Source organism: Gadus macrocephalus, chromosome 12 (assembly GCF_031168955.1).
Source record: "Gadus macrocephalus chromosome 12, ASM3116895v1".
Taxonomy (NCBI): domain Eukaryota; kingdom Metazoa; phylum Chordata; class Actinopteri; order Gadiformes; family Gadidae; genus Gadus; species Gadus macrocephalus.
The window spans coordinates 12,168,221-12,189,329 of record NC_082393.1 but is presented as its reverse complement, the minus strand read 5'-3'; the positions used below and the strand labels follow the sequence as shown (position 1 = coordinate 12,189,329).

The 21,109-nt window shown below is 45.3% G+C and overlaps 1 protein-coding gene across 2 annotated transcripts in view; it reads right to left on the bottom strand.

Annotated features, from left to right (window-relative positions):
* The window catches only part of dnai3 (dynein axonemal intermediate chain 3), a 167,364-nt gene that overhangs the window by 75,699 nt on the left and 70,556 nt on the right, over nucleotides 1-21,109 (bottom strand). For both annotated transcript variants that reach the window (XM_060066855.1, XM_060066854.1), the window contains exons 2-6: nucleotides 12,121-12,305; nucleotides 11,654-11,758; nucleotides 11,411-11,554; nucleotides 10,866-11,056; nucleotides 10,581-10,697 (exon numbers count right to left, since the gene is read on the bottom strand). In XM_060066855.1, coding sequence (XP_059922838.1) covers nucleotides 10,581-10,697; nucleotides 10,866-11,056; nucleotides 11,411-11,554; nucleotides 11,654-11,758; nucleotides 12,121-12,305 — 742 coding nt within the window. The remainder of the gene's footprint in view (nucleotides 1-10,580; nucleotides 10,698-10,865; nucleotides 11,057-11,410; nucleotides 11,555-11,653; nucleotides 11,759-12,120; nucleotides 12,306-21,109) is intronic.

The following is a 21,109-nucleotide window of genomic DNA, read 5'->3' as shown; positions in this document are numbered from 1 at the left end:
GTTGGTTCTTATTGAACGAGACTTCAACACGGAACAGCTGCACGAAACGATGGTCACGTCACTCTCGGTGACGGTGTCGACAACAATGAACACACGAACAATGTTAATAGAACAACACACAACCACATAACATCCCGAACCCATTGACCCCACTTAATCCTAACAACAAAACAAGTTAACAAAAGCCCCATTTGTCAACTGACAACCCCAATTCCCAGAATCCACCGCGGCTCCGGAACACGGCGTAGCTTATATTAATCTTTATTATCTGAATGGGAAATGCAATATTTTAGCACAGATACACCATTAAACGCGTTTCTAATGACATTTCTAGCGAGAAATGTACATTTTCCTTACATAATCTTCAGTCAGTGAATGTGTATGATCTTTATTAATCTTTATTATCTGAATGGGAAATGCAATATTTTAGGACAGATTCACCGTTAAACGTGTTTCTAATAACATTTCTAGCGAGAAATATACTTTTTACTTGCATAATCTTCAGTCAGTGATTGTGTCTGATCTTTAGTTTTATAGTTATTAGGATTTGATCGGCTCGCTCGCATGTTTCAACGACGTCAGGTAGGTTGTTAGGGATAGGGACGCTGCTTTCGCTAAACTAGCAGCTCACGTGCTTCCTGCGTTTGTGTTATTAAACTGTTACTTTATGTAACTTTTAATGATATCATCTTGTTAGAAACACGTATATCTGAGAGCCAACCCAGTCGCCAAAAGCATACGTTGACAGTGTACGTTTCGTGAACACTGGATTACGTCGCATTTCAACATAAAATAGCGTGTTATACACACACACGCACGCACACACACACACGCACGCACACACACACACACACACACACACGCACACGGTGCATTTCGCTGCTAAAATAACAACAGAATTCCCTCAAATATTATTACTAAAGAACCGTTTTCCGAAGAACGAAATGTAAACCAATGCATTCTGAATGGGAGTGTTTCTCCGATTTTTCCATGCTACACAGAACGAAATGTAAACCCATGCAAATAAAGACTTCATGGTCATAATAATTTAAATATCATTAATCTCCTGAGTGTGTTGGGTGGTATTCTATTTATTTCAACGGGGCTGCATCCAGTCACTTGACCGTCATGGTTGCTATGGTGGTTGCTATCGACCGCCCCCTCTAATCCTTACATGGCTCTAAAAACCACGCGGCAAAGGAGCTGCCGTAAATTGTGTTGTTTTTGTCGTAAACTGGGGTCCGACGGTTAAAAAATAGACAGATATTCCGAGGTATCCTTAAAAGGCAGCTTGGATGTTTTTATTTTCTGAAGTTTAGACTTCTTCTATAACCTATTTTTGAAAGCAAAACACCAAGTTCATTGATTTAACGAGGCAGCGTTATTTGAAACAATTTATTCAATAAATATTTGTGAGAGGTCATTCCTTCTCCTGAGTTTGCTTCCTATTTATGTCTAGTGTACACCCCTACTGTCCAAAAGCATCCCCCCCCCCCCCCCCCCCCTCCCCATATGGATTTGGAGAGTTGTTGCCACGTCCCAGTGGTGGAAGTATCATATAATATGAAAGAGGGCATTCAATTATACTACAATGATCAATTAGGAGGCCGAAGCCCTAAAGGAAGTGATGCAATAGGTGACTGAGGCGAGAACATTTAAGTAAACTGTACCTTGGGGTCTCTTATATATCAAAGGGGGTTTCAAAGGACGCATATACGCTTCAACCTGTGGCTCCAGCCCTACAGGAAATGACTCAGCAAGTGCTCCATCTCGTTGCACCTGCACCCAGCGGCTCGCATGCAAGATTTTGGCCTGAAGTTCTTCCCAGACCTATACCCTAACAGTCCAACATGCATATCTGAGAATCAGGCCTCTCTTCAATAATGACAAAATGTTACGAGGGAAATACAGATTCACTTTTTGTTATCTCATAAGCGGCGTGGTGCCGGCTCCTTTTGACCTTTTGACCCCAGACTTCAAAGACGTGGCCACAGGCCAGCTGTGTCTACACACATTAAGCCACAAATGTACACCTCCATCCCGCAAAAAATGGGGCCTAGAAACTAACCTCTGTCTTATGTACAGTGACTGTACTGTTGGAGGTCACGCCCCTTTTCCGGCCTTTTCGAGATAGCTAGGGATGCTAAAATGTTTACACACATTTCCCGGGGCCCCGAGAACGACATATCCAAGATTTGTAGTTCTAGCCCATAGAGAAAAAAAAGTTTTCCCAAATGGACTGTCATTTGGACAAAGCCCCTTCAGAAGTGTTGCCTGCGAGACCTAATGGTTCAGAATGTGGTGGAAAAACAGTTTTTGAGATAGGAAGGTCCTACCGCCCTGAAATTTGAATACCATATTCTAGGGCCTAACTGGGACCCCCGCACCGAAACTTGGCCCGGTCGGACCCCGAGTGCAGGAAGGGGGGGCCTGGACTTTCATAATCTTCGCTCGGTGAATGTAAAGGATGTTTGGTCGGATGTTATGACGAAGAATCATAATGTGAATGGGAATATTCTATTAATGTCTTGATATCATCTTTCGTCTCAACACTTCTGCTGCAGCCGCTTAAAGTCTCACTCCGAGAACCGTAAAATATGAATCAATCCATTAGAAGCATGAAAATATCTTCCTGGTCGTGCAACAGGGCAATCAAGGTGTCCTTTGACATCTACGTTTCGAGACGATTGCAACAGTGCCACACATGATCATATTTGAATATGTTTCGGGGTAGTAATTAGCTGTCGATTTTGGAGGCCTTTATCAATAATGACCAGCTATAGATTTGCTTCCCGATGGAGATTTTTGACAAATTACATGTTAATTAGCATCTACACGTTAAGCTGAGTCCAATGAGATCAAGCTCGCCCTCTTGCTACACCGAGATCATGTCCTAGACCTAGGTGTACCATGTAAAATACATGTTACCATTAGCTAGAGTGTCATGCTTGGTGTCATTGGACTCAGCTCAACGTGTAGATGCTAAATAACATGTCATTTGTCACAAATTTTTATCGGGAAGCAAATCAATAGCTGCTCATTATTGATTAAGGCCTCCAATTTCGACAGCTAATTACTACCATTAAACATGTTCGAATATGCTCATGTGTGGCACTGTTGCAATCGCCTGGAAGCGTAGATGTTGAAGGACACCTTGTTTGTCCTCCTACACCACCGGGAAGATATTTACATGCTTCTGATTGACTAATGAATTGATTCAGCTATTCCCCCAGAAGTCTGGGGTCAAAAGGTCAAAAGGAGACGGCACCAGCCCCGTTGAAAAAAATAGAATAGATTAATGATATTTAAATTATTATGACCATAAAGTCTTTATTTGCATGGGTTTACATTTCGTTCTGTGTAGCATGGAAAAATCGGAGAAACACTCCCATTCAGAATGCATTGGTTTACATTTCGTTCTTTGGAAAACGGTTCTTTAGTAATAATATTTGAGGGAATATTTTTTTGTTGTTGTTTTAGCAGCGAAATGCACCGTGTGCGTGTGTGTGTGTGTGTGTGTGTGTGTGTGTCTGTGTGTGTCTGTGCGTGCGTGTGTGTGCTTGTGTGTGTGTGTGTGCGTGCGTGTTTGTGTATAACACGCTATTTTATGTTGAAATGCGACGTAATCCAGTGTTCACGAAACGTACACTGTCAACGTATGCTTTTGGCGACTGGGTTGGCTCTCAGATATACGTGTTTCTAACAAGATGATATCATTAAAAGTTACATAAAGTAACGGTTGAATAACACAAACGCAGGAAGCACGTGAGCTGCTAGTTTAGCGAAAGCAGCGTCCCTATTCCTAACAACCTGACGTCGTTGAAACATGCGAGCGAGCCGATCAAATCCTAATAACTATAAAACTAAAGATCAGACACAATCACTGACTGAAGATTATGCAAGTAAAAAGTATATTTCTCGCTAGAAATTTCATTAGAAACACGTTTAACGGTGAATCGGTCCTAAAATATTGCATTTCCCATTCAGATAATAAAGATTAATATAGGCTACGCCGTGTTCTGGAGCCGCGGGGGATTCTGGGAATTGGGGTTGTCAGTTGACAAAAGGGGCTTTTGTTAACTGGTTTTGTTGTTAGGATTAAGTGGGGTTAATGGGTTCGGGGTGTTATGTGGTTGTGTGTTGTTCTATTAACATTGTTCGTGTGTTCATTGTTGTCGACCATCGTTTCGTGCAGCTGTTCCGTGTTGAAGTCTCGTTCAATAAAAACCAACTCTCGTTGTCGAGCGTTCAATAAAAACCAACTCTCGTTGTCGAGCGTGCCCCCCCCCCCTACAAACGTGTCTCCCCCCCCCCTCAACAAACGTGTCGCCCCCCCCCCCCTACAATCGTGTCGTCGTCGTCCCCCTCAACAAACGTGTCTCCCCCCCCCCCCCCCCCCGGTCAACAACAGTCTACCTCCCCCCCCCCCCCCCAAACAATCGTGTCCACAATTTGCGGGACTCTCTAAATCAGGGGTCTCAAACTCAATTTACCTGGGGGCCGCTGGAGGCAGATTCTGGGTGAGGCTGGGCCGCATCAAGTTTTCCACAAAAAAGTACAAATATCCAGTCTTCTCAAGCTTTACTATTAACAGTTCTGTAACATGAATCCTTTTTTGAACATGAATGGCTCTTTTGAACATGAACGCATGGCTTTTCTTGCCTACTCCTTACTGCCAGAGACCTGGCAGCGCTTCCTCTCACACAGCTCCTGCAGGGCCCATGCAGGGCTTTATATATATTTTTTTTTAGAAAGCTTGCTGCGCCCAACAACCTTGCGAAGACGGGGTGAAATGTGCAGAAGCATTTTTCACCGCAAACGTTGGTGTGTGTGTGTTAGGGCTTTGACTTTTGCCCAAAAATCATATTCGAAGTTCGTTTGTTTATTAATATTAATATTCGAATATATTCAAATATTTATTAATAATATTTTGACCATTAAATGCCTTCAGTAAGACCTGGATTGGGCTTCGCGAGGTTTGTTTACCGGCGTTGCTATGGTTACCGGTCTTGCGTGTTCCAACGATTTATTAGGTTTCTAATAAATCGCTGTCTAATCAATACTTATGAATAGACTGTGTCGGGTTCTCCGACGTCTCTCCCTCTTGGCCTGCCCATAACAAGATCGAAATACATCAGAGGAGTCACACAGGAGAGAACCCGGTCAGGTGCATGGTGTTTGGAAAGAGATACACACAGAAAGGGCGTATCTCCAGCGCACACAGACTTGGGAGAAGCCATACCGTTGGCCTTGCACATTTCACCTCCGTCTTATGCAAGGTTTTTGTGCGCAGCAAGCTTTATAAATGAGGCCAACGGGCAAGCGCAGCGACTCGGCAAAAAAATAAAAAAAATTAAAAAAAATTAAAACGTGCGGGCCGCACTAACACTTAACTTTGATATCAAGTAGGGGGCCACAAAATATCGTCCCGCGGGCCGCGAGTTTGAGACCCCTGCTCTAAATCGACGCCACTTCGACCTGGGCGGGACTTTACGTCCTACGTCACTCGCTATGGGTTTGCATGTGTGCGCGTAGCCGTTTGTCTCAGGGATCTGTGCACGAACTCCCTTGCACTACAGATTACGAGCGTCAGTGTCGTACGCGATGGAGGGTGGGTGACATTCCTACAGTCTGTGATGATTGGCTATATTTCTACAAATGACTTACTATTACTAGCGATTAACATGACGAAACAACACGAACTAAGCTAACATTAGGCTATAGCCATACCAGATAACGCCATACCAGCTAACCCTAACTATTTCTATTAAACTCTGAACCATTTTGCAACATGCAACTGTGTGTTGGTGCGTCTTATTGCTTCTCACGTCTGCGTCTGCGTCTGCATCTTTCCCACTCCTGGCTAATAGTTTCAGCTTTTGTACTGTATATCAGAAATGATCACCCTGTACCACACTGCTGACTTGTTGGTGTTTTGTGAGCACTTTTCTAGGTATCTTAAGTTTCCTACTGGAGTCATCAAAACTTTGTTCTTGTGAAATATTGTGTTGCAAAAACACTTTGGGCCCTATTTTAACGGTCTGAAACGCAAGTGGGAAGCGCAAAGCGCAAGTAGCTTTGTGGGCGGTTCTACGGCGCTATCGCTATTTTACAGGCGGATAAATGACACTTGCGTCGCGGCGCAAGTGTCAAAAGGGTTGGTCTGAAGCAGCCTAATTACCCGTAGGTGTGGTTTGGGCGTAACGTCCAACAAACCAATGAGAGTGCCAGCTCCCATCCCCTTTAAGAGCCATGAGCGCATTTGAATCGGACGAGTTGATATTTTGACAGCACGTCTGCAGTCTCCGATGAGACAGATGCACATGAATTTCAAACTGCAAATGGCTCAGTTTATTGCCAAATAATATGGCCTAATTCACACATGGAATAAGGGGTTTTCTTCCACAACTTCAGAAATACTGAGTCTTCAAATAAATTTCGCCAAAGAAAACGTATATGATATAACATATGATATGCGGTAACTGTGGTTCTATTTAATGATATACGCAATACATTATAAACATTGTTTCTTATCAGTATTGTATGCTATCCTAATATGCATGTGTCCCCGCGGTAATAGACATTGCCATTGATTGTATTATGCGTTACGTGTTTAGTTTGCGTGTGTTTAAACAGAGCACACACGCGCGCCCGCATTCATTCATTCTTTTTAACACTCACTCGTGGTAAAACAATGTTTTTCACGATCAAATACTCATAATCCTAAAAGTTATGGGCATGTAGGCCTACACGATGTCTGTGTCAAGAAAATATGTTTTTGCTGTACGGTGTTTGCAGATGCATTGATTAAAAGTACAACTTATTACCGCTGCATCAGCTGTTCTTTCCCAAATAATTTACCAAGAATGTGCGGCTAGGTAGATGAGAGAAGCAAAGTGTATGCGCGAGGTGCACAAGCAATCCGTATGCATCCGCCCTTAAAATAGCATCTGAACAACGCGCCACTGACTTTAAACCAGGTATTTCGATGTCAGTAGCGCAATGGTATTCAGCAACGGCAAAATAGCGTTTGCGCCAGAACACGCCTCCTCCTTCCGCCGAACCGCCCCTTGGGGCGCATGATCAATCCCTAATTTACCGGCGAGTGGCGCTGGTGGGAAAAGAACGCTCTGCGCCAGTTGTAAGCTAGCAGCGACACATGCGCCAGTGACTAAGTCACTTGCGCCGGATGCAAGATAGGGCCCTTGGTGTCTTACCCTTAGCGTTACTCTAACCTTAACCCCAGTAACATTTCTTCATCATAAACTACAAGTTACGCAAAATGGCATAGAAAAATCAAGTCGAATATGAAAGAAAAACGCTAGCTTCATTAAGGAATCGAACCCCTTATCCCCGCGTTAATGAGTTGTTCTCTGACCACTAACCCATCAGGTCTTAGTACATGCGATTCAAGAGTTAACCACTTGACAATCTTTAAACTTCGGTTGCCTAGAAATTGTAAAGACAGTGATGTGTGTACATTGTGCAAGTATCCGTCACTCGCGATGTGTGTGCAGTCCAAAATGAAAGAAAAAACCTTGCATCACTAGGGAATCGAACACCCAATCATCAGTTGGTCGTTGGTAACTGTAAACAAAGAGATCGCATTTTGTTTAACTGCTAACTAACAAACGGGTTTATGCGTTCACTGAACAAAACAAAGATTATGGAAATAAAAGACCACTTTTCCATCAGAAAAATCATCAGAACCGTTATTACCAACCCATAGACACTAAAGCCAAAACCTTTCTCACATGCACACCCATCGCGAGTGACGGCTATGCGCACACATGCACACCCATAGCGAGTGACGTAGGACGTAAAGTCCCGCCCAGGTCGAAGTGGCGTCAATTTAGAGAGTCCCACAATTTGCCGCGAAAGCCGTGAAACCCAAACCCCGAAACCCGCCTCCACAGCGGCACGCGTGGATACTGTAGGTATAACACGCTATTTTTTATGTTGAAATGCTACGTATCCAGTGTTCATGGAAACGTACACCGTCAACGTTTTTTCTTGGCGACTGGGTTGCGTTGAGGCACGCGGTCATAATTGAGGCCCAAACTGTTGGTGGGTGGGGATTACAAATTTTTCAGTGCTACGGCTCACGTCTAGGGATAACCCAATAGCGATAGCCTTAAAAGGCGAAGCCTATACGACATAGAACATTTGGTAGCAAGCTCGCAGGTACGAGCTGCCACAGCCCCTATAGCTGGCGCTAGCAGGCAGCCTCGTCATGCCACACTCGACTGAGATGCATTGAATCTTGAGTGAGATGGAAATGTTATTAATTTGATCTTAGAATGCACCGTATATTAATGAAAGACATGTTTTCAATAAAAGAGGCATTGCACTTTAAAGTATATTATGTATATTATTCATTGAATCACTCATCTGCCATAATTTACTTGAATTAAATTATTTTTAAATACTTTCTCTGAAAAATGTAAGTATGCGATTAATTAATCACAGAGCCTGTAATTAATTTGATTACGTTTTTTAAATCGCTTGACAGCCTGTGAAGATGTGAATGGCATCTTCATTGTTTTTAAACATGTTTTTAAAAGATTCACGTGCTCCTGTCTGGCTGGTTAGCCGTGATAGTCCGCAGCTGTGGCTCATAGGCTAATTGAGCCACATCCATTCTGGTGCTCTTTAAGAGGGCCAGAGTTTTAGACTGGAGGGGCTGGAGTTGTGCAAGTGACTCGACAGTTGTGCAGTGTTTTAAGTAAAGAGATGCTTTTTAACAACAACAATGTGTGTGAAGAAAGCTCTTTTTCACACAGCCCTGAGAGAGAGAGAGAGAGAGAGAGAGAGAGAGAGAGAGAGAGAGAGAGAGAGAGAGAGAGAGAGAGAGAGAGAGAGAGAGAGAGAGAGAGAGAGAGAGAGAGAGAGAGAGAGAGAGAGAGAGAGAGAGAGAGAGAGAGAGAGAGAGAGAGAGAGAGAGAGAGAGAGAGAGAGAGAGAGAGAGAGAGAGAGAGAGAGAGAGACTCTTAGTGAATGATGTGATAACCTTCACCATTTCAAGTGTTGTACAAGAGAATTCCATAACATAAAATGATGTTTGACCTGTTGCAATTTCAGGTTATCAATTTCCACTCACGTGGCCAAGATTGTGTCCAATTAGAGTACAATCACATTACGGCGACCATGCAGCTGAATGAAGCACTGCGTTTTTTAGCTGACTATAAGATCATTTTTGACATTTAGACAAGATATTTGATTTGAAGTGACTAGTGAATACATCCCTCTGGGATGTTATGGTTATTCAACAGATATCTCTCCTGCTGGCCATCACTTTAAAAGCAGTACCACAAAGAAAAACGAATATGTTATATGTGAGACTGTATGTGTTGTTTTGCATGTAATCATACCAAAAAATAATGTCATGTCATCTGATCACAGCTTAAGCCCTTTGAGACTGTTAATGAGACTAACAATGGGTGTGAGTCCTCGAAAGCCTCTGCTGTATGATACATTAAAGGGATACTTCACCCATTTAGAACCGGCGTTCTATCATTATAAAATCGCTATGTAATATAAATAAATATATAAATAAATATCAGTCTAAACCAGTCTCTCCTTGGCCCATTTTTTCTCGTCTAATTTTCTCCCGAAATTGACGTCAAATGACGCGTTTGACTAGCCTGGTTCTACCAGACTCTCGTACTTCACTTCATTTCATTTCATTTGTACAGAGTCTGGACCTAATCAATTGACAAACGTTAACTCACTTGAAGGCGGGTGTCTGTTGAAGTTTAAAATGATTGGATCTGCCCAGTGCCACTCTGGATCTGCCATAACCAATCGCTAACGTTTGGTTGTGACGTATGTCATGCGCCGGGAATCACGCGCAGGTTGTACACAAACCAAACACCTTGCGCGTCTGCACGAAAATGTCCGTCAACGACAGCTGCAGGTTTTGTTCGTCTAATTTAATTTATCAGGGAAAAATTGCACATTGTAAATCAACTACCGACCTACAACAACAACTCAAACTGGCGTAAGACTTTATCGTCATTGTTCTCAGACACGCCCTCTGTTCGCTGATTGGCGGCCGCTGTGGCGGCACCAGAAAACCAAATTACATACAGCAGGTCCAGACCTAGTACTGAAGGGAAATTCAAATTGAGCGGAAGTACTTTGCGTTTGACGTCATTTCGGGAGAAACCTCTTGTCCCGCTAGAAGGGCCGAGGACTACAACACACTTTTGGTGGCAAATTTTTCCACCAATAAGGAATGAGAGGGGGCGGGAGCTCGTGTACTGAGGGCGAATGAGGGGGACGGGAGACCGACAGGTGGGCGGGGCAGCGAGCGCAATGCACTGTGGTAGTTGGAGGTTTTCTTACTTTGAGCCAGAGAGACCATGAAAACACTCTTTCTGCCATTTTTCAGGCTAGGATGAACCGATTTCAATTATTTTTTCACATTTATAATACATTGAATTATTTAATTCATAAAACCTTCATATTCCCACCGGTGAAGTACCTCTTTAACTTCAAGTAGCATTTGGTCAACCATGAAATACAATGTTCCCAGTGCTGTGCAGAAAAGAGAGGCCATTCATCAGCCAAAGTTTTACCTGGGGGCCACTGTGTTCATAAACTTTCTCAGCTTCTCAGATTGGCGATAGTTTTCTTTTTCTTCCATACTAAACCCTCTCGGTTCGTACTGTGTGCACATATTCTTTGGATATTCCCTGTGAAAAAATATTGTTAATTAAATTCTTTGACATTTCTCAGAACCATAAACTTTCTGAATGCATTGGCAACGTAATCCAACATTACTTTTTGACTAATTGTGCCATGTTTTAAACAGTTTAATGATTTATATATGTTTATAATCAAATCAATGTCAATTTTCCTACCACTGTGTCTGAGCGCTGCTGTTAGATAGAATGGGAATGGCCTGAACCTCGCACTCCTTTTCCATCAGTTTGATGGTGAACTTTTCATCCTTGAAAGAGACACACTTGTGGATGTCATCAACCACGACGTGGTCAGAGAAACTCACGGGAGCTCCAAAGTCCCTCCGTGCCCTGGAGACCCTGTATCTCAGCTGATTGAGGAGGGATAGATTTACTTGTATAGTAATAATAATAAATAAGAATTAATACATTTCTCAAGGCGCTCAAAAGCTTTATATAGTGAGTGTGTGTGTGTGTGTGTGTGTGTGTGTGTGTGTGTGTGTGTGTGTGTGTGTGTGTGTGTGTGTGTGTGTGTGTGTGTGTGTGTGTGTGTGTTTGGGGAGGATCACACCAGATATATGATGTATGTAAGTATGTAGAATTATTAGTACGTGAGTGGGACAGACTTATTGACTGGCTTATTGACTGATTTAATTTAGAACCATTGATCTCGGGTCCAGATGGCCACCAACCTAATGAATCAAAGTTTAGTTATTTTCTGGTACCTTGTCTCTAGAGAATTTGGTGGAATCTTTTTCTATCTCCAGCTCAGATCCCAGAGGGATCCAGGCCTGAGGCTCTGGGCTCTTCACCACCAACTCCTCCTGCCCTTGAACCTCTCCCGGCTGCGCCTCCGCGGCCTGCGGTGTCTGTGAGCACAGAGTCAGTGTGCATCATGGCAGGAACATTACATCATGTGAGTGGTTAAGTAGTTGTGGTGGAGCGTATATCTGTGGCTTTTGGCTTACATGGAGGATTCTTTCTTTGGCCTCAGGTGTGAGAGCCAGGTAGAAGCTCTGCCCATAGGTGAACTCCCTGTCAAACACCAGCAGGATCTCATCATCTGGGTAGTCCTGCGGATGAGGTCCAAGGTTTTGGACTTATTTAAAACAAGGGCTTTCGTTCCAAATAACAATCATTCAGACATTTAATTTATTTTGGTAAATTACAGTTTCAGTTTCAAATAACGTTAGTTTTTTGGTTGTTTTGGTCAATGGGTTCAATAGAAACCTAACACTTCTTGTCTGAGTTTCTATGCAAATGGGAAGGGATAACAAGTTAACAAGCCACCCACGCACTACCTGCATCCAGAAGTAATCATATGCTGGGAAACAGCCATCTCTTTGTACACACACTAAGGGCAAACACATGCTCTTGCACACTTGGTTGTTTGCTTTTGTAATCTGTATCTGGGGAAAAATAAGCAGATCCTCACCAGAACAAACTGCTTGACGGGACTGAAATCTGACACTGCCGCCCTGGTCTTCATGTCCTGCACCACATCTTCTTTATTCAGCAGTTTGTAAGGGCTAGCCTCTGTGAGGTCCTCGTCAGCACGGCACCCAAAGAGCTCCTGGGTGGCGGAGGTCAGCACCAGAGGGAAGATGTAGTCCGGGTGCACTGGTTGAGAAGATATTTAGGGTTAATACAGACAGGAGTATGGGATAGAGATGTTTTTGCCTAGTCTTGCAAGCTGTCCTGGGTTTTGTTTGATTTGATGTGAATCAGCAGAATTGTATGCCTCACTATTCCCCTCTTTGTTTGTGTTTCACCAAGTAAAGAAGCAAGCCAACATATGCAGCAGCTGTGTCATCATACAGAACTAGACTCATCTTCATCCTTAAATCTGACCTAAAAATAACCAGTAAGCATTTTTTTTTTTAAAGTATATAATAATAATAGTATTAAATATAATTGCATGCAGCAATGTGGTTGTCAAGCATAATGGGACTCTATAAACTAATCTCCCGGGCGGACGTAATCGGCTAGGTGGCTACTTGACGACCGTATCGTTAATCGGACGGACGTAATCGGCTAGGTGCATAATGGGACTCGATAAACTAATTCTGCCGGACAGACGTAATCGGTTAGGTGGCTACATGACGACCGTCTCGGTAATCGGTAATAACGACGGCTGGTGGAATGAACACTAGAGCATTATGCGAGTACGCATCAATGTTTACCAAATGAAAAAATTACCCAACCTAGTGTTAAGGCCGCATTATCGTCTGCCCGACAGTGACACAAATACATAGGGGTATTCGGAACAATATCCCTAACAGAGACACAATGTAAACAACCATCCGCTCATAAGACTATGAGCCAAGTTTGGTTTGGATGCAGGAAGTCCTTGCAGAGAAATTAGCTCACTTCCTGTTTGTCGTCCCCCTGAGATCGAAGGTCACCAAATTGTTTGGATGTCCCCAGAATGATGTCATGAGTCTATGTTCCAAGTTTGGCTATGATATGTTAAAAAGATGCTGAGAACAGGCTTACTTGCTATTTGGCGGCTTTGCCGTCAAGTCTGATTGGCTGTCACGGCCAAACGGTTTTGAATTAGAAATAATTGTTTGGCACATTTGTTCAGCTTGGTCTGAAGATCATATATGGCAAGTTTCATGATGATTGGACATAATCTGTGGCCTGTGGATATGTAATATTGATTGTGACAACTTTGAACATGGCGGCCAACTTTGAACATTTTCTGAGGTTGCCATGCCATTTTATTAGCTATATTGGGCGGTCTGACAGTATCACCAGACATTGATGTTCAAATTTCAACAAAATGCCACCAGAACACGGTTCCTTAATCTGGAGAACAAAATAAAACAAAAAATAATTATTGTGTTTGTGAATATCTTAGAACTAGTGGCGCATCAGTTTCATTAGTGGGTTTACGAATGCACATTTTTGTGCATGTTCTCAGATTATGAAACACGGGTGTGTGAATGTGTTTTGCACCAACTGCGCTGCAATGATTGTAGCATGACTCTTTGAAGTTGTGATGTGCAGGATAGGATTTGTGCACCTGTAACACAGACTTGTGAACTCGTAGACCCTATTTTGTGTTTACAATGGTAGAAAAAATATTTACGACTTCAAATGTAGGGTTACACATTTGTGACTTTAGAGTACACATGCAAAATAAATATTTACGACTTCAAATTAACTGTTTGTGGTGGTTAAAATAATTCACCCAACTATGGGTGGGGGGCGTGTTTAGCACGGACCCTTTTAGCAGACGGAACGACCGTCCAGTTCAGTCCGGTTTGGCTTTTGGAATGGGGATGGTGACGTTTTACCACCGGTTCATCCGCCAGGTGGCTCACGTCATGCGCCCACTGTACGGGGCTCTCAAGGACAAGTCCCCTGGCCAGGCTGTCGACTGGACAGCGGAGAGGGAGAAGGCGTTCGAGGCCACGAAGGCCGCCTTGGGCCAAGCCGCCATGTTGGCCCATCGGTCGCATAATTCCCCCGTCGCCATCACCACCGATGCGTCTGACTACGCCGTCGGCGCGGTGCACGAACAATGGGCCGATGGTGCCTGGCAGCCGCTCGCCTTTTTCAGTCACCAGTTGACCCCCAGGGAGCGCAAATACAGCGCGTTCGACAGGGAACTCCTTGGACTCTGGCTGGCGATCCGCCATTTCCGGTTCCTCTTGGAAGGACGAGAGTTTGCGGCTTTCGTGGACCACAAGCCTCTAACAGCCTCTAATCAGTACTCCGGCTCGAAGGACCAAATTGGTCCTTCGAGCCGGAGTACTGAGCCACACCACTCAACATTAACCTAAAATGGCTGAAGCTAAAATAATTGATATCGATGATGAGCCCTGCGTTTATCATGGATGGATCCCAATTGGAAGTGCACTCAACCCAGCTTTACCCGGACAATGCAGATTTGTCTTGACTAGCACCTGTGCTATTAATTCCTACCCCCCCAACAAATCCTAGCCTTCCACCTAAATCAGTATTGCCTAATTTCTTTGGTGAGCACCAAATCCCCTTGTCATCAGTACCATGTGACGCATTAGCTCAACCCCCCACAAAGTCAATTGGCCATGAACTAGGGGCTAGACCTAAAAGAGATAGGCAGCCCCCAGTATACTATGGGATCCAAATGCCCCAGCAGCAGCTAGCACAATCCCATAGGTCACGTCACTCCCGCAGCAAGAAGACTTATTTTTCCAGGCCAACTCCTAGCCTCCCTGTTGGCTCCCAAGTTAGTAGGCACTCTGGAAGTGACCAAGCCCCAAGTTTGAGTGATATCCAAATCAGTATTCTCAAGGAAAAGGAGAAGAGAGATGAGCTTGAGGAGCTTAAAAGACAAAGTCAAGAGAACAAGGAGCTTGATGAGCAATTCAAAACAATTGATGAGGCCGCCAGAGCTGCCCAGAACAGGCAAGCAGACGCACACAGAGAGAGACTTGCCAGACAGGTTGGCATGAACCGACGCATTCGTATTAAAGAACAAGAGCTTCAGTCAGCCCAGCTGGTCTCTAGTTTCATTCAACAGAATCTCTCTGAAGATGAACACTCTGGCGGAGCCCCTGAGACCTCATCCCTTCCTCGTAATGTAGCCACCTCTTCCTTTTACGATCTGCCTCCATCCAGGATATTCACTCCTGCCCCTTTAAGAATGGTATGTGTCGAATCTCACCCTCATTCGTCAGTTACTTCCTCGCTTCCTGAACCTAGCCTTCCTATTGCACCTAGTGCCTCCCAAACCCTTCATATTCCTCAACAACCACAGCAAAGTATAGCCCCTGTCCAGGTTCCCTCTTTGCCCCACATAGCCAGTGCTCAAGCTGCACCATTGCCTGTCCCTACATTGTCTACCCTGGCTTTACCTTATACCAGTCACCATGCACCTTCCCAGGTAACAGCCTCTTCCTTCTCTAATGTAAATGCACCTCCAGCCAATGTCCAGGCCCCTTATGGTGCTGCAGTACTGCCCGATCCTGAACAGCCCACTCTCAGTAGCCATTTACCACCAGTGCAAGCCATGTTATCCCAGCAGCTGCCACTTATTGACCTACATGGTCCAACCCCAAATATGATGGAGCTGTTCATAGCCTCTGCGTATGGAGTGCCGAGGCCCTCACTTCCAGTGTTCAAGAGTGGCAGAGAGAGTGAGTTCGCCCTGCTGAAAATGGCCCTTGAAAACCTCCTTGATAATCACCCCCATCTTACTGAGCAGTATAAATATCAAATACGACTAGACCATCTTCAGCACCCAGGAGCAAATAAATTGGCCAGATCCTGCATGCATAACACCAGACCTTATTCCACCGCTCTCCGATCACTTAAAGAGAAGTACGGTCAGCCAAGGCTGCTGGTCCAGAGTGAAATTGGTGCAATGTTAAATTCATTCGTATAGGTGATGTAGAGGCCTTTGATGATTTTGCCCTTTCTGTCCAAGCTCTTGTTGGAATGTTGCTGTCCCTGGAGGGCCCTAATGGGTCTGAGCTGAGGTGTGGGTCCCATGTTGATAGACTCACCAGTAAATTACCTGTACAGTATAGAGACGGATTTGTGGAGCGTTGCATCAATCGTGGCATTCTGACTGGAGAGGCAACCCAAACATACTCCCTTCTCGACCTGTCAACTTGGCTACAGTCAAAGTCGAGAGCAAAACGCATATCAGAGAGAGCTGTTGAGCTCCACAAACAAGAAAGGAACCCCAACCGTATAGGAAAGGAACGCCAACCCTCCAGACAAGTCTCCTCCGTCTACCTGTCCACGACATCTGGGATGACTAGTACACAAAGGGCTTACACCAAAGAGAAGGTAAATTTCGATAAGCCCAAGCCTTATTGTCCCTACTGTAATATCAGAGATCACTTTCTGGGCGCATGCTCAGAATTAAAAAAACTATCCAGAAATTGCATAATGAAATGGCTCAAAGAGAAGGATAGATGTGGCAAATGTGGGAGAATACACAAAATGGATAAATGCACCTTAAAGAAGCCATGCAACACCTGTAATGAGCTCCACCTGGCCATTCTCCATGATGCAATTACAAGCAAATCAGCCACAGTGATGCTAACATCCTCTCCCTCAGAGCTCCTTTACATGGACAAACCCAATCGCTGTCATAAGGTCATGCTGAAAGTTGTTAACGTATGTCTCCACAATGGGGAAAGAACCCTTGTAACTCATGCAATCCTTGATGACGGTGCGGATAGATCTATCGTGCTCCCCCAAGCTGTCCAATGTTTGGGCCTCACAGCTATGCCTGAAAACATCTCCCTTCGTACAGTGAGACAGGATATAGTGCAAGTGAATGGAGCATCTGTATCCTTTGAAATATCCCCTATCAATCGTCCAACCGAAAAGCATGTTATCAATGGAGCATTCACTGCAGAGACTCTTGGACTGTCAGAACACACATACCCTGTGAAGCAGTTACAAGAGCACTATCACCATCTCAGAGGAATCCCATTACAGCCGATTGATATGGTATGCCCTCTTGTCCTCATTGGTTCAGACTTTGCCCATCTAATTACAGCAACAGAGCCGGTACTCATGGGGCCATCTGGAGGCCCATTGGCAGTACATACCAGGCTTGGTTGGGCCCGCCAACTTAATCCAAACACATCATGCTCTACCTCTCACTGTTACCTGCTTCAAGAGTGAATTGCTCAGGAATGTTGAACGGCTGTGGCAGATTGACACCTTTACCCATGTAAATGAAAAGACAGCAACAAGGTCAAAGCAAGACAAGCTGGCCCTCGATTTACTCCATTCTAAGACCACTAGAGTAGAGATAGACGGTGTAATGCGCTACGCCACTCCACTGCTACAAGCTCCCAACAGTCCTGTCCTTAAAGCTCCAAAGGAAGCTGTTCTTCCCCGTCTCTATGCTACAGAAAGACGCCTTCAAAGCTTTCCTTCCTCTCATGAGGCAAAGTCCCTCATTGACAAAATGAGACCTCTGCTTGCTGACGGTGGGTTTGACATCAGACAATGGGCAAGTAATGATCCAGCTGTAATACAGCATCTCCCACTAGATGCAAGGTCCAAAGCTAGTGAAATGTGGCTCTCAGGAAATGGTGACCCCAAAGAGCTGACACTAGGCCTCCAATGGAACTGCTCCACAGACATGCTGGGTTACAAGAACCGATCCATCATATACCATCAGCCTACAATGAGAAATGTATATAAGGTGCTGGCAAGTCAATACGATCCTCTGGGCTATCTGGCCCCTTTCACAGCCCGTGCAAAGATCCTGGTGCAGGATCTATGGAAGCAGGAGAGAGAATGGGATAACATCATCAAGCCAGATAGTCTGTTGGAAAAATGGCAAGCATGGGAGCCGGAACGGCAAAATCTTCCTGACATTCACTTTCCTCGCTGTTATCTGCCCCTTAATAATGACACAGCCACCTCAGAATCCCATATGCATGTATTCTAATGCCTCTGAGCGTGTGTACGGTGCTGTGGCCTACCTTCAGATCAAGGACGAGCATAAAGACAACCATGTAGTTTTCGTCATGGCCAGGTCTCGTATAGCCCCTAAACGCCAGCTATCTATCCCTCGCCTTGAACTATGCGCAGCCCTATCTGGTGCTCAACTGGCGAACCTTCTCAGCTCTGAACTCACTATCCCAATTCAGTCAGTGACCCTCTGGACAGACTCCACAACAGTCCTACACACAGTCATGGTTGAAGTAGAAGGTATTCTGAACTCAAAACCTCTCGGATACATCTCCTCTGACCTTGCCGACCCAGACCCTGTCACTCCAAATATGTTGCTGATGGGGCGGCCCGACGCCTCTCTTCCTCAGGCAATCTACTGTGAAAGTGAACTCCTTCGCAGGAGGAGACGGCGCTACAGCCAGATCTTAGCAGACCATTTCTGGACAGCCTTTATTCTCCAATACCTTCCGAACCTTCAAGTCAGGCAGAAATGGGAAACTGACAAAGGGAACATGGAGTCAGGTCAGGTGGTGATGGTAGTTGACCCCCAATATCCTCGAGCATCTTGGCCCATCGGAAGGATAACTGAAACCTACCCTGGAAATGATGGAAGGGTCCGCAGAACTCAGTCCTGGATACTCCGCCTCCGACTCCCGTCTCTCGGCACTACGCGTTACACATTTCTGACTTTAGTGTACGCATACAACATCTGAAGTTACAGGTGCTAACGACTTTTGCTAAAATAATATCTTCATAATTGCCGCCCCTAGCACCAATAGGAAGCGGCGTGCTGCGAGGGAAACGACCTACAGTTGCACTGCGATCAACTTCTAACACTGTGGGGTGGAGGTGGACCCCACTAGCCACCACAGGATGGGACAAGATCCTACAGTAAAGGCTGCAAGGCAGTGTCCCCTCTATTTTTAGTCTTGGGACATCTTCTGCTACTTCAGCTGTATTTAAGAGAACAATTATGTCAACCAGTTGATCCAAATAATGTGTCGTCACCGCAAAGTAAACACTGAATCATCATAATAACCTTCTTCACTGTCATCATCGTCATCATAATCGTCATCATCATCGCAATCATCATTATAGATGGCTTTTGGATTTGACTGTAGGACTTGGGTCGTGTTTAATGCAGTGCTTCACGCAGCATCAACGCAGCAACAAAGTGTAAGTAACAATGGATTCCGAGTTCCTATACTAGGGATTATGGTGGCTGTCCTCTGCGTAGTGCAGTGAAGTCTAGTTAGTAGAGATGCGCGGATGAGCTGTAATGTCATCTCGATTTTGAGTTGTGTGCTCCGCGTCCCGACAAAAAGCCTGTCGGCTCGCTAAAATTTCCAACCACTATGAAATGCCCCTGTTGTCAGCGAACATAGCCAATGTGGTCTTATTATAGCCCGATCATTAACTAAAAACCACGTAGAAAGAATAAAGCATCCAGCATATGATTTCAACAATGTGTGAGGGCATATGCAGCAGGGATGATAACACAGTGGAATGCTTATGGAAAACCAGCGGACAAGCGCTGGGAGGAGATTTCGGAAGCAGGGAGATTATAGAAAAATATAATTTGTCAGTTTGCCGTTCGTCTAGGCAATATTGTGGCAACCCGGCCCGTGCGAATTAAGGAGATGCAGAGCACCTGAGAAACAGGTGGAGAAGCAGGGCTTAAATAGCCTGCTTCTCCACTCATTCAGGGCTCTCTCAGCCATGTGGCTCGTGCCGGGAGGGAAAAGCCGAGTTGGAGACAGTTGCGGGCTTGTTCACACTACCTCCGTCCGTCGACGGATCTCATTGACTTTGCATGGGGCGCTCGCGAAATGCATTGTGGGTCCGTCCGTCCATTTGGCTCCGTGGCCTGCGTCAAAAAGTTAAGAAATGTTCAACTTTTCAGGCAGTGCCGGATCCGTCGGCCAATCAGATCGCGGTTATGCAAATAAATCCCACGCGTTTCCTGGATCCATTTTGCAATAACAAGCATGAAGAAGCAGGAAAAATCTGTCCGTTATATATTTTTAAAGAAATGTGGAATAATAGGATTGTTTTTAGTCACCTTTTGTATTAATATCCACACATCGGCTTTGTAGAGGGAGGCGATTTGATTTGCGTCCGTCGGCCATCCGCCGATGGACACATGTGGTATGAACAAGACGTAACCCTTGCCCACTGCATCCGTCCGTCGATGGATCTCATTGACTTTGCATGGGGAGATCCCGAAATGCATTGTGGGTCCGTCCGCTCCGTCGGCTCCGTCTCTTGCGTTCAGAAGTTGAGAAAATTGTAACTTTTCTAGCTGCAACGGATCCGTCAGCCAATCAGATCGTCTGCAAATACCACTCCCCCATCCGTCAGACACGCCTTCCGTCATTCGTTGACGGAAGGCGTGTCTGACGGATGGGGGAGTGGGCAAGCTAAGGGATGAACGGGCCATACCGCACCCACGCCGGAACGCTTCCCCACAAGACTGCCCGGTTGGTGGGGCAACGCCCCTGTGCAGTGAAAGGTGACTGCGGTAGGAAGGGGGAAGGAGGGATGTGAACAGGGGGGTTAGTCACTGTCTCTGGGAAAGTATGTGCAGGGGAAATGGGACTTCGATAGGGCTAGTGTGCCCCTATGTAGCCGCGTGCAGCGGTTGCGCCGTCGCCCCTCCGGGCGGGCGCCTGGGACTCCGAGCTTGGGGAAGGGAGGGAGTCCCCTCTGTACGGGGCCAACCTGTCTCTATGGAGTGCAACCTTATTTCTCTGTCCTGGCAGTTGGACCCGGTACACTACTTCACCCAGCCGCTCCACCACCTGACAAGGCCCCTCCCAATGACAGTCAAACTTGGGGCACCGTCCCTTCTTTCTGCGGGGGCAGTACACCCACACCAGCTCTCCAGCTTGGAAGTGTCTTCCCTTCGACCTTATGTCGTAGTTCCTTTTTTGTTTCATGCCCGCTTCCTCCAGCTGGTCTCGGGCAAAGATATGGGCGGACTCCATCCGATCCTGGAGTCTCCT